Raw genomic sequence first — 14108 nt, 5'->3', positions numbered from 1 at the left:
ACTTAGAGCAGCGCCGCTGACACCGGCGCTTGGGTTGCTTCTTGGAGGGGTCATCCTCCATTGTCTCGTCGCCATTGCCTTCTTTGGGTGTGTCCACCATGTATATATCATATGATGAGGTGGTTGTCCAATGCCCTGTGGGCAGTGGTTCCTCTTCGCCTCCCGCATCGTCGTCCATACCGTCGATGTCTTCGGAGTCGAAGTCGAGCATGTCGGTTAAGTCATCGACAGTGGCTACTAAGTGGGTGGTGGGTGGGCGGCGAATTTCTTCGTCATCCACATCCCAATCCTGCCGGACATAGTTCGGCCAGGACTCTCCTGACATGGAGAGAGAGCTTAATGAGTTCAGTATGTCGTCAAAGGGCGAGTGTTGAAAAATATCCGCGGAGGTAAACTCCATGATCGGCGCCCAATCGGATTCGACAAGAACGGGCGCAGGCGGCTCGGAGTCCATGGCCGGAGAAGGATCCGGCAGTTTGACAACACGGCTCTCGTGAAGGGTAAGGTAGATATTCGGCTCGATCGCCGCTGAGGATACGGCCTCCGTGACGGGGTCTATCCACCCCTCCATGGATGGCGCAACTGGCTCCGAATTGAGGCTCGGGGCGGCCGCCGGTGCGATCTCCTGAATACGGTCTGATGGCAGAGCTAAATCATACTCATCGTGACCGCGCGACACACAAGGCAGGGGCTCGAATCCGTCGAAGATCAAGTCTCCGTGGATATCGGCCGTGTAGTTTAAGCTTCCAAATCTGACCTGGTGGCCAGGGGCGTAACTTTTGATCTGCTCCAGATGGCCAAGCGAGTTGGCCCGCAGTGCGAAGCCGCCGAACACAAAGATCTGTCCGGGGAGAAAAGTCTCACCCTGGACTGTATCGCTATCAATGATCGTAGGAGCCATCAAGCCTAACGGCGACGACACAGAGGAAATCTCAATGAAAGCACCAATGTCGGTGTCAAAACCGGCGGATCTCGGGTAGGGGGTCACGAACTGTGTGTCTAAGGCGGATGGTAACAGGAGGCAGGGGACACGATGTTTTACCCAGGTTCGGGCCCTCTTGATGGAGGTAAAACCCTACGTCCTGCTTGATTTATTCTTGATCATATGAGTATTACAAGAGTTGATCTACCACGAGATTGGAGAGGCTAAACCCTAGAAGCTAGCCTATGGTATGATTGTATGTTGTCCTACGGACTAAAACCCTCCGGTTTATATAGACACCGGAGGGGGCTAGGGTTACACAAGGTCGGTTACAAAGAAGGAGATATCCATATCCGTATTGTCTAGCTTGCCTTCCACGCCAAGGAGAGTCCCATCCGGACACGAGACGAAGTCTTCAATCTTGTATCTTCATAGTCCAACAGTCCGGCCAAAGGATAGAGTCCGGCTGTCCGGAGACCCCCTAATCCTGAACTCCCTCACCTACCGCCAAAGTCCCTGGCGGTAGGCTGTTAGACCCTATCGCCATGGACTCTCGCGGTAGCAAAAGGGTCAGATCTCGAAATTTTTTCAACTTAGGGTCAAATCTCGAATAGGTTTTGGAAAAGGGTCAAAACACAAAAATTTGCCCCTCTAAGGTGCTCCCGGTGATCCAAGCTCGGTAGCATATTTTAAAATGTTCAAAAAATTCTGAAAAAATTCTAGCACATTGGCACAACATCAATGAATGTTGTTAAAAAAATTCAAATCAAAATTCAAAACATTGCTCGAGATACAAAAATGACAAAATGGACACCAATGTGATAATTGGCCTAATATAAAGCCCAACTTATGTTGTGTACTATTTACTATTGAATTTGTCATTTATGTTTCTCGAGCTTTGTTTCAAATTTTGATTTCATTTTTTTACAACATATTTTGATGTTGTGTCAATGTGCTGAATTTTTTTCAAAAATTTTCAAACATTTAAAAATGTGTTACGGAATTTTGGAGCACCGGGAGCACCCTAGGGGTGGAAGTATCAGATATTTCCTCTGGAAGTACCATAATTATTAGAGATGATGTTGTGGATATAATCCTAACAATACTAGGAAAATACTAGGAGTATGAATGTAGATGCAATCGTTCTACCGGTTCTGGCCCTCTTCGGTACACGCAAAGAATTATGTACCCTACCATTGTGGTGCTCTTAGGCCAACTCTAACACAGGAAATCATTTCGTCCACCTATGTCTATTTTGGTCCACGCAAACAAGAAACGAGGCCCAACGCAAGAGCCCATTTCATTTTCCTGGCCAAAACGTAGGGACCCATTTCATTTTTTCGTTTGTTGGACCAATTTCTATCCTAGATTTGGGTCAAATTTTGGTCCTATATATCATCCACCCACCTCCCACCTCTCTATCTCCTCCCTTTTCTTTCTCTTCTCCACCCACACATCCCATGACTCCACCAGCGCCGCCTCCCGCTGCCTCGCCATGTCGTGGTCGACACCACCACACACTGTCCCGTGTCGCCATGGCCGGTGCCACCTCCCGGAGAGCCTGCTGCCGTTGCCGGACTCTGCGCTCGTGGCCACGCGCGCATGCCTTCTGCTCTGCTCGCCGAGGCGCTAGCTCCACGTACTCCTGTGCCCAGCATCGTCACCGACGCTGCTGCCTAGGAAGGAGGACCAGCGGGAGTGCCGCCGCAGCAGGTGCACCGACGCTACTTGTTGCTCTAGTTTGGGACGCAACTACTCAAGCAGCACGAGCAGGCCGTCATTCCTCGGATGGACAGGGTGCGTAAGGTACAAGGCGTGAATGCTCAAACCTCAGGCCGATGCTCCCCTCCCGGCTTATATAGAGTGCGCTAGGAGGGGGTACATAATGGGTTGGTGCTAATGTTGTTCATGGCTTTAGGTGCGGCCGACTGTTTCCTGGCATATACTGCTAATAACTGTCATATTTAACCAGATTATGCCATCATTGGGTAATTAACTATTGTATTTAAGATGTCATAGTTGGGAGGTATCCTAGGTAGCTGCGGATTACTGACCTAGCCGACTACTCCTGTCATGTCATCTTCTTGGCCGACTACTCCTGCCTGTGAGACTCCTTGGGATCCGAGTGTAGGGACTTGGTCCTCTCCAAGCCACCGTGACGTTGCCTTCTCGCCTATAATCTTCCAGGTCGTATCTTCAATGGGTTAGGGCCTTTTGGTGGGCCATTCATATACTTAGGATACCCTGTATTTATACCCCCGACAGTAACCTCCGAGTGAGTCGAGGTCTTGCTGGAGAGGATGACTGACTACTCCTCGTTGGTGAGCTTCCCGACTGTTTGACTAATCTTCAGACCGCAATGAGCGGCTCTAGATATGCCGGTACACGCCGAAACAGCTCAATTTTCCATTTTGATGCCGAACCCTATCAAAGGTTTCCTTGATGAAATGGACCCGAGGACTGATCTCTCTGCCACTCCAAAAAAAAATTCTGATTGTATTTTCTTTTTCTTATCAAGTTTTGAATGCTCACCACGTATGCGACGCCACATGAGGTAGTTCCAAATATATTTCTATATATGTAGCGTGTTCTTTCAATTTACTCGTGACAAGTTACCTTCTTACGAAATTCTTTTAATTAACGTGTGATATGACATGTTAGAAGAGAAAGAAACCATGTTAGCCATAAACTCGCTTGGATCACGACAGCTGGAGATTTACACACGACCGAATTTGTTCTACTCCAAAGGCCCAGGTGTTGAAAATTTGCAACGTTTGATGCTGTTTTGGAGGGGTGCTGTAAATTTAGAGTAAAAAAAAGTAGAGATATGACACCTGTTAGAGCACTTTTTTTGACCCTTGATGATGTAAAAAGCGACTAAGCCCTATTATATTTCCCTAATAATAAAGCACCAATTTTTCTTAAACTAAGTGTGTCGGCTTCACCGTCGCTGCTCTTTTACACAAAGGTCCCTGTGCTTTTTAGGAATTGAACCCGCAATCCTTTTTAAGTGGCCAATTTAAGGTAGCGTTTCGTTGTTTGTAGAAACGTCCCTGTAGTTTAGTACATTCAGCCCGCAATCCTTTCAACAGACACATCACGCCACGATCCCCTTCCTGTTCCCCGCGCACGAGCGGGCGCGCCGCCGCCGCCGCCTTCCTCGCTGAGTCCGCGGCCGAACTCCACGCCGGGAGCAGCGGTATACATCCCTCCGTCGCCTCCCTCTCCCTCGAGCCTCGAACTGCTCGGCAGCCTTCCTCCCGTCCCAAGTCCAGGAGATGCATGGGGACCACGGCGGCATGGAGACCATCGTCGCATGGGAATACGAGCACCGGCGGGATGGAGACCATCGTCTCCCTCAACCGCCTCGCCGGCGTTCAATAATTTGTCGCCGGATCCTATCGTCGGCATCCGTAACTGCAAGAACCGGACGTCCCCTGTGCCCTAGCAGTGGTCACTCTCGATCTCCCTCTCCCGAACGACCCAGGTACCCTCCCCATCTACTCTGTTATTCTGAGACCTCGATTGTGGCGTGGCTGCTATCAGAACTTCTTACTGATATCACGATTTCATGCACTATGCATCCTGCTTGCTCATAGCAATAGTAACACCATCACCTTTGATTGGAATTACCTTATTTGTGCAATTTGGTCAAGTGTGTTCACGTGTGATGCCACTGAGCCTGGGAATGAGGTGGATGATCCTGCCTAGGCACCAGCTCCTGTGATTAGATGAAATCAGAGTGTATGATTTATTCTTACAGAAAACTTTTCATGCAAACTGGATGTCCTCATGTGTCCTTTCAGTACCATGATTGCAATTCAATTCAGCAAATTATGTAAGGGCCAAAAAGAGGCATGCTGCCGCAGATGTACTACTTCTTCAGTTACATGAATATATAGAGCTAAAATTAGATTGTGGAGTATAACTGATTTTGGAGTGTGGCACTGTCAATTTCAATAAATCTGCACTACAAGCTAAAGGTGTGCTATCTAATACAGATCAATGAACAGATCCTACTGTGTTGCGACGAACAGATCCTTCAAAGTACCACTTCTAATGCAGCAGCCGGCCATATATTGTTACAAAGAAACCATATAAACTGGATTCAGTTACAAAAAAAGATCATGTCCATCTAAGGTCTCTTATCTCTTGGTGTGGATTTTCTTTACGAACTTACTTGGTGTGGATTCTTGTTTTAATAGCTAAATCAATATCAACAGTTATATATTCCAGTATTTACTCCTTTCCACTTTCGTTCTACTAATTTGTGCCTACTTTTGTACAATGCTTTTAACTGAAATTGGTTGGTCATGCAGACAGAAGGTGCACAAGGCCATGGCCGGTTGCGCCGGCGATGGGGTTGGTGCACACAATAGTGACGTCAACCTGACTGCTGGCTGTTAAGCATCGTCTTCAACGTCCATACTACCACATATCTTATTTAGTTTGACCTTCCCTGAGGATGAGGGCTTCGTGTCTCACATGGTAGTGTTCTCTCCCAATCTCATGAGGCTACCACAATCATAAGCCATCGTGTTCATTAGGGAAATAGAGGTCCAGGAAAAGAAGATGGTTTGGGGAAACACAAACATGCTGAGGCATAGTAAAGCTGCAGATCTAAATGCGTGGACAATATCTCCTGCAGTTTTGATTCATTTTTATTCAGGTAACTGCTCCAGGTGAGAATGATGTGCTACTGCTCATGCCAAAGGCTGTGATACATTTTTTTTATGATAGTATGAATTGATTGATGATGCAGCACAAGTAGCACAAGTTCTGCAGTATCCATTTCAGTAAGAAGTTTGCATTGAGTAATTCTTTTAAAGAAGAAGCTTACAATGCACAACTAGCTAGCGAATACTTCATTCTTCGGTGAAAGACATAGCATATAATTACCTTGAGCACATCAATACAAGATTTTCTAGCATCAAGTATTGTTCATGGTTCACTCATAATGTGTGTTCTGTCCACTTTTCAATTTAATTTTATTAAGATTTCTGGTTATCACTGCAGGAGTTGCACCAGAGTCAACAAGGGAAGTCAGCATTGCAGACTCTGTTAACTGTTCCAGATTTTATCAACATTAAATGGTGCATTGCCATTGACAGGTGCCTTCTTGCATCACCTACCATTAATTTGTTTAGAAGTTCAATGTCCATCTCATCTTATTAGTACCTAAGTTTAGCGACAGGCATATGTATTGTCAGTTTTTATGTCTGACGCTCTTGCCTTCCATACGTACTGAATTAACAAAATTCCTATGTTCAGGAGGGGATGCAGCGCTGGAAATAACTCATCGTAGTAATTAGCTCATTATTGTATATTGTCAGTTATACTTCTCTTCATATATACTACGACATCACGTTTCCCTCTCTATCTGCTAACATGAATGCCCAGTTTTAATAGAAGTCCTGAAGATTATGGTGAGATTGTCTTCAGCAAAAGAGATTTGTATTGGTGGTAGATCGATGACACCAGAAGAGGACTGCCTCAACGAGAGCTACTCTTGGCCTTGGGCACAGTAGTATGCATGCAGCCAGAGCCATGTGTGCAATAAGGCAATGACAATGGCATCATGTAGTCTAGCATATAGTGCCTATTTATATTTGACTGAATTTCTACAGGTAGCAAAGGTAATAACAATGGCATCATGCTGTCTCGGCTAATGATTCTATTAAATTAGCCTTTTTAGCATAATGGCTCATACATATGTGTACGTACATGCATGTAACAATGGATTGGTCAGAATTGGCAACATTATTAAATCTTGAAATTCGTCTACAAATAGAGAAGACAAACAGAGCTATCACTATAGATGACGCATAACGAACTTCTCATATTTACATGGCTGGGTATATATGTATGTCCAAGTATTTGTATACTTCAATGTTATGTGAGTAAATATACATCTTACACCAAAATATTTAGAAATCCCCAGTTCAATATATTATGTTTAAAAATAAATAGATGATTAACTTGAGGCATGCATAATAAATAATAAATTCAAGGTATCTATCTGAAGTTTTTGTAAGTAAAAGGCAGTATAACAAAGAGTAGAATCTAACACTTATTTTCGTGTCATTTTGGCTTTAGTATTGAGAGAAATAAAGTTAGGGTAAGTATTCATTCTTAATGGAATAAATCTGGTGTGCCAAAGATAATGCAAGCAAATGTCTTTCCTAAGGTTAGGGCATTGCATCTATTACCCATAGGACATGTGCGTGCATTCGTTCTTGGGGTAAAAAACATGAACGGAGATGATTGCCTCCTTGCCCTCGCATCTTGATATGATAGTGCGCCATTGCATGGAATCTAGATAAGAACATATTTTTTTGCATATCATGGTTTTTGGTCTCCTCATCCCCATCGTTTGCATGCTACATCCCCCTAGGATGAATTGTTGAGTGGAGGAGTAGGACGCCGGGGTCATGCGCTCATCGAGGCTGCCGTGCCCTATGGAGACGTTACAATAGAGATGAGGAGCCCGTTGCAACGCACGGGCATATGTACTAGTTATAGCTTATTGGGCATCTATATATTAGAGGTGCCCTTTATGTAATCTTGACGCTCGTGGTTGATGTATGAAAAAATTTCCTTGCGAAAAAAAACTCGATCGTTTTTCTTGGAACCTCCTTATCAATTGACGCAACTTTCAATTGTTAAAAGACAACTGCTTACATAGGACAGTAAAGTATTCTCTCTACTACAAAAAACAAAGCACATTACTTGGTTAAGAATAAACATCATAAGTTGTTCTTGGCAACGAAATACAATACCTACCTACCACGTGACAAGCGTGGTAAAAGCAATCTCAAAGTGAGAAAAAAAATACAATACCTACCCGAAAAAAAAATACTGCACACCTGGTATTTTCCTACCAGCAGCTGCAAGGCTTTATCTCAGAAGATTGCTAATTTTTGCACATGTTATGTATGTGCAAGAAATATTAAAAAATATACGCACATTCTACTGGAGTTGTTCTACTGTCGTGTGGATGCGGAGAATGAACTACGTGATTAATTAACCGATTAATCAGATGGAATATTAATTAAGAGAGAAATGCTGAGGATGATGATATGATGAGTTAGAATGGCTTCTCCCCGTCGTAGTTCCCTGGCGGGTAGTAGCTGCAGACCATGAGGGTGTCGCCGCTGGTGCAGGTGACGCGGCCGCAGCCGACGGCGGTGGTGTGCTTCCACACCACGGCGGTGTAGTGGCCGCACTGCTTGCCGGCGTCGCAGCTGTTGGAGCCGTAGTGGTAGTTCTGCTTCTCGTCGCTCCACTCGTCGACGGTGTGGCGCCACGTCCACGCCCTGCCCTCGCCGTACATGAGGTTCTCCCCGTACGGCCCCGTCGAGTGCTTCAGCGCGCAGTCCCCCTTGCGCTCGTTCGCGTAGTGCTGCGCGTACTGGGCCACCGTCGCGTTCCACCTGCATCCATCCATCCAGTTGGCCGAGTTGTCATCATCGTCTCCGGCGCCGGCCGCCGCGAGATGCATGCTTGCATGTCCAGTGCTTACGTGAGAGGGGGCACATGCTCCTTGGCGCGGAATGCGTTGTGCTCCTTGAGGATGTTCTCGATGGCCTTGGGGCTCAGCCCGTCCACCGGCTCTCCGTCGTCGTCCAACTGCTTGTTGGCGGCCCCGCCAGCGTACGATCCGCCGCTGGTACTCGGCTGCACGGGCACAGACGGCGTCGCCGGCGAGGTTGGCGTCGGCATCCACTTGGGCGTCTGCGGCTCCGGCACCCACTTGGTCGTCTGCGTCTCCGGCATCCACTTGGGCGTCTGCGACTCCGGCAGTGGCTGCGGCTGTGGCTCTGTCGTCGGCTGCTGCGGGACGTAGCCGCCGGTGAACGCCCCGGCTAAGGAGGCCCCCGGTATGAACCCCGTCTGCGCGACGTATTCCGGCCTAGCGAGCAGATTGCTGGGCACTGGCATCACCTCCGGCTGCGGGAGGAGCTGCCCGGGGTTCAGGTTCGTGACCAGCGGCTCCACCTCCTGGCTCGCCACGGCAGGAACGTACTCGAACTGGCCGTCGGCGCGGCCGGCGATGAGCAGGCACACCACGGCCACGGCGGCGACGACCGCCGGTACTAGTTGATCGGCGTGCATGGCCGGTTAACGTAAAGTGGGTGGGATTCACACCTTTTTTTAGAATTTTTTGCATGCTGGCGCGTACATGTGTTTATGTACGAAGAGAGATGCTAATTTCGGCATGGATTGGTGGCCATTGCTATTTTTTGGACCAACAACACTACAATGGATGTCCTCAACCATATTGATAGCAATGGACGTCCTAACTGCCAAGGGAAGATCCCGTACACAACACTCTTTTGTGGCTGGTTTGCTTTATCGATAAATACGGGTGCACGTGCAACGCACATCTTGACTAATATAAATGATAATAGCCAGACAAATTTATAAATAATATTTGATGTTTTATAGTTTGGCCATAACTTCAAATATTGTGTCAACTAAAATTGATTTCTATACATTGTTTTGGTCATACATGGTATTGTGAAAATTCCACTGATCACATAAACAATAAAAGGTATAATCATTTCATAATGCAATGCAGCTTGTGTTCAAGGACAAAGAAATGGGAAACCTTTACCATAAAAAGATAATCCAATAGACTTGTTGAACAATCACAAAATCAAGATAACAAATGAATGAATAGGTCCTCTCTAATTTAGGCTCGAGGCATGGTGGAGGTAGCTCCAGTAATACTTGTTGGGCTTCAACTGCACCCAACTCTGCTCGTTTTTCCTCCTTACCAGCTACAAACTGTACTCAACCACATCAGTAATGCATCTATGCCACTATCCTGTCATCTACACCAACACCATGATAACCAGCATCAACACCTTTAGGCTCTTCTTCGTCCTTTTGTCACCAGTGAGAACTTGTACCCTGTCCAACCACGTCACGCACCTCCCTTGGCATGTGCAGCCACGTCATGGTGGGATGCGCACAATACTGATCCAGGCGCGACTAGAATGGTGAGTAGAGTGTCAATGCTATAGTTAGGGGAATTTTACAACTGGAATATGCACGTAACAACATGTAAATTACCAAAGAATTATAGCCAAACTACCAGATCAGAAATGTACTTATCGAACCCATCAGTTTAAGAAAGATATAGGGGTGTTGAATGTGCTTTGAGGAAAATGATTAATTATAAAATTCAAGTAGAAATGTTCACAATGGTACATTGTTTTTGGAGTGAGGCATACCATGTCACTAAAATTGATGTTAAGAGGGTAGTTAAAATTATTCTCCGAGCAAATGTAATTTTTCATATTTCTTATAAATAGGGTTAATTGGATAAATGCCACTCCAATTTTGGTGATTCCAAATAAAGCCACTCCAAATTCTAAATTCAGAAAAATGCCACTCCAATTCTCCCACTTCAGTTACCGAGGTCAATTTTAGTGAAAACATTGTCTTGTATATGTCCCTTATTTTTCTTCTGGATGAAAATGCCCTTGGCCCCAACAAACTCAGAACCACCGACACCGAGCGCTAGCCACCACCATTCGCTACAGGTGTGTTTGGTAGCACTCCGAACCTAGCATGGTTGTTCTCCTTTGATACATGCTGAGTACATATATTTGCTGTTGTTTGGTAGCGGTGTATTTGCTGAGACATGCTAAATTGGTACTTTGTTTGGCAGCTTGCATCTGCTTAAACATGTCAGTCGGTACTATAGCAACCAGTATTTTCAAAAATGTGAATTTTTTTTGAAACATGTAAAAACTATTTTCTTTGAAAATTTAAACATTTTTTTTGAAATTTTAATTTTTTTTGAAATCGAAACAAAATTTGAAAGTTTTATCTTTTTAAACTTTATTTTTTTAATCTGAACATTTTTTGAGAAAAATCCAAACAGTTTTTGAAAATCTAAACAAAATTCGACTTTTATTAAAAATTTAAACGAAATTTTAAATTCTGAAGTTTTTTCTGAAAATGTTAACAAAATTTGAAAATATGGATCTCTTTGAAAATTTTAGAAAATTTGGACATTTTAGAAAATTTGAACAATTTTTGGTATTATGAACATTTTCTAAAATTTTAATTTTTTTTAAAAAAATTCCAAATATTTTTTAAAACAAGTTGTCTCCCGCTTCGCTCATGCATGCTAACTAGTGAACAGCTGATGGGCTGTTCTTTGTTCGTGAATGCTATGCAGATATTTGGGCTGAACTCGTGCATGCTGAGAAGGCCCCATGCAGGTTATCAAAACCCAAAAGTTGGTCGAGGAGGGAACTTTTATACCCATGCGCCCTCCATGCACTATACCAAATACAACTAGATATTTTTCCTCCTGTTTTCCTCTTGATCCCCTCCTCTGTCGCTAAGAACAGTGCGCCGCCGCCGTAACCCTTCCCGTCGGCGCCCCACAGCTCTAACCACCGCCGCCGCCACCCCCTTCTCTCCCCCCCTTGCCCCATCTAACCCAAACTCCATCTCCTCGTCGTGTGCTCCAGTAGCTGCCGTTGGCGCCTCGCAGCCCTAGCTGTCTCCGTGCTGCTTAGCGTCGCCTCCTCTCTCCCTTCTTCCTCCTCGCAACTGGCAGTGTCGCTCGCCTCATGCCCTTGCCTCTTCGTTGCGTCGCTGGCTCCCCACAGCAGCGCCACCGTAGCTCTTCATGCAACCACCTCGCGCAACACCAGCATGGCCCTGAGAGATGTACCTGCAGGGTGGAGCTTCTTACCGTTTGCTTCTTGGAGCAATAGCAAGGGCAGCGTCGGTGGCAGCAGCGGAGAAGGCGGCGACACCTGAAGAATGCACACAAGATGATGTGTGAAATTCAGCAAAGAAATGCTGAGACTTTGTGTGATGTAAATAGTAGGCAGATTGGAAACACTGTAGTTGTAGATGTAACCTGTGATTTTTTTTTTGTGCTTCTATGTGTGCATTGCTTCTGGTGGTTGTGCTAAAAGTGTAAACTTCTTCTCTGTCTAGATGGATGGAAAGATGCATGAAGCCTGTGAATGTATAGATATAAATATACAGATGCATAAAAGTGTAAACTTCCTCTCTGCCTATGATGTACAGTGAATGTGGTGTTCAAGTGAATGGAGCAAAGTAAACTGTGAATATAATGTGCATTGTTTGGAGAGAAGAGATGCATAAAGTTAGTGGAAATTTTTGACATGACCTTAGTGAAAATACAGATAATTTGCATCAGATTACAAGTGAAAATGTTCTGCATAATAGTAGATGAACCAGAATATAGTCTTAAAATTCGAGCTCCAGCTTGAGTTACCACACACAAACAGCTACCCCAGACACCAGTTCAAGTAACAGTTTGAGCTAACACACACACACACACACACACACACACACGCATGGTCCAGAACAGATTACAAGTAAGCATATCCATCCCCCAATCCAAGGAAGCAGATTTCTCTTGGTTCCTAGAGTTCCTAGAGTCTTCTTCTTGACCGGAGTGTTGGTATTGGTCTTCACAGGAGTCTTCTGCCTGCAGATACAATTTAAGCATGTGCAACAACTAAGTATAACCCTGCTGCACGGGCACAGACGGCGTCGCCGGCGTCTCCCACGTCTCCGTCGAGGTTGGCGTCGCCGGCGGCTCTGGCGTGGTCGGCGTCGCGCCGGTGCGGTAGAAATCGCCCTGGTCGCGCGTGGGCGTGACCGGCTCCGGTTCCCTCGTGGTCGTCTGCTCCGGCTGCGGCTCCGCCTCCGTCTGTGGCTCCGGCTCGGTCGTCTGCTCCGGCTGCTGCTCCGCCTCTGTCTCTGGCTCCGGCTCGGTCGTCGGCTGCTGCCGGGAGTTGCCGCCGGTGTACGGCCGGGATAGGGCGGCCCCCGGCCTAGGGAGCAGATTGCCGGGCACTGGCATCACCTCCGGCTGCGGGAGGATCTGCCCGGGGTTCTGGTTCGTGGCGAGCGGCTCCACCTCCTGGCTCGCCGCGCCACCAGGGGCGTACTCGTCCTGGCCGTCCACGCGGCCGGTGATGAGCAGGCACACCACGGCCACGGCGGCGACGACCGCCGGTACTAGTTGATCGGCGTGCATGGTCGGTTAACGTAAAGTGGGTGGGATTCACACCTTTTTTAGATTTTTTTGCATGCTGGCGCGTACGTGTTTATGTACCGAGAGAGATGCTAATTTCGGCATGGATTGGGGGCCACTGCTATTTTCTGGACCAACCACATTACAATGGATGTCCTAAACCAGATTGACAGCAATGGACGTCCTAACTGCCAGAGGGAAAAGGTAAAAAGAACGTGCACAACACAGATGCTAATTCCCAATCATATGCTATATACACCTAGGAGATCCATGCCCCCTCACGTAGTATATGTAACATGTTCGGCAATTGGTTGCGGGATATTGATAAACAATTTTTTGCATATATTTTTATGGGGCGGCTGCCTTTTGCTGGGAATTGTGGCTTATCAGGAGTGATGTGGTTTTAGTAATAAATGTATTGCAGGTTATTAATGCATGTATGCGATGGCTTCGTACTTGATCTATCTTGAGGAAGTCGGAGGACAAAGATCTTTTTATAATTGCGTCTGCACGGCTGGAGTGTATGGTCAAAGAGGTTTTCTCCCTCTATAGATGGCGGTGTAATCTACGTATATGATGTGCCCCACCATAGGTTGTAATGAGTTATTTTTTCTGCAAAACAATGTTTATTTTTAAGTCGTTTGGACTTGTTGACTGTGTGTGTTATATTATGCAGAGGCTGGATATTGTTTTGATATGGCTGTATCATCTTGATAAATCAATTCAATGAAATGTTCTTTATCAAAATCAAAATTATCTCCACGTGAGCAACCCAGCCATATCACCAAATTTTAACGTGGAATCGATTGAAGACGAGCCGTCTCTCCGTTTCCCATCCGTTCGGTTACTAGAGTACAAAATCGATGGAAGGCAGAGATGTCCGTCCATTTCCAGCCGTAAAACACAGACCCTCTCTCTCCATTGACAACAAAAAGCTACCGCCTGTGTTCCTCAAGTCTCAACCGATTGACCACTCTCTTTCTCCCAAAGAAAAAGGAACACCAATTTTCTTCCCGGTGGCTGAGAGCCGATCTGGGCGCTTAGCCGGCACGGCGGTTCGTGCGACTTGGCTCCGCAACTCCCTGGGATTCTCTCGGGCTATGCTCTCTCGCCGGTGTGGTGAGGTGGGTCGTCGAGATGGTG

The 14108-nt window shown here is 46.2% G+C and overlaps 1 protein-coding gene and 1 long non-coding RNA gene across 2 annotated transcripts; one reads left to right on the top strand and one right to left on the bottom strand.

The window, feature by feature from the left end:
* Nucleotides 1-3988: 3988 nt before the first annotated feature.
* On the top strand, nt 3989-7482 carry LOC125555433 (uncharacterized). The gene is made up of 3 exons (XR_007304700.2): nt 3989-4409; nt 5242-6033; nt 6194-7482. It is a non-coding gene; the product is annotated as an uncharacterized LOC125555433 (long non-coding RNA).
* A 164-nt stretch (nt 7483-7646) lies between these two features.
* Nucleotides 7647-13023, bottom strand: LOC147967482 (uncharacterized). Its single transcript, XM_087525314.1, has 3 exons — nt 12460-13023; nt 8445-8834; nt 7647-8355 (listed from the first exon to the last, which is right to left on the bottom strand). The coding sequence occupies exons 1-3, from the start codon at nt 12966-12968 to the stop codon at nt 8010-8012; spliced, it is 1245 nt and encodes a 414-aa protein (XP_087381440.1). The 5' UTR covers nt 12969-13023; the 3' UTR covers nt 7647-8009.
* Between the last annotated feature and the right edge of the window lie 1085 nt (nt 13024-14108).

The sequence above is a fragment of the Triticum urartu genome, chromosome 5A (assembly GCF_056163025.1).
Source record: "Triticum urartu cultivar PI428250 chromosome 5A, HENAU_Tu73, whole genome shotgun sequence".
Lineage (NCBI taxonomy): Eukaryota > Viridiplantae > Streptophyta > Magnoliopsida > Poales > Poaceae > Triticum > Triticum urartu.
This window is presented reverse-complemented; position numbering and strand designations above follow the sequence as displayed.

Excerpts from the sequence above, each read along its gene's own strand:
- LOC147967482 (XM_087525314.1), bottom strand. The coding sequence starts at position 12,968 with ATGCACGCCGATCAACTAGTACCGGCGGTCGTCGCCGCCGTGGCCGTG. Across the intron at positions 8,835-12,459 it reads ACGCCGTCTGTGCCCGTGCA|GCCGGAATACGTCGCGCAGA; the intron begins GCAGGGTTATAC and ends TCTGCTCGCTAG. Across the intron at positions 8,356-8,444 it reads GAGCATGTGCCCCCTCTCAC|GTGGAACGCGACGGTGGCCC; the intron begins GTAAGCACTGGA and ends GGATGGATGCAG.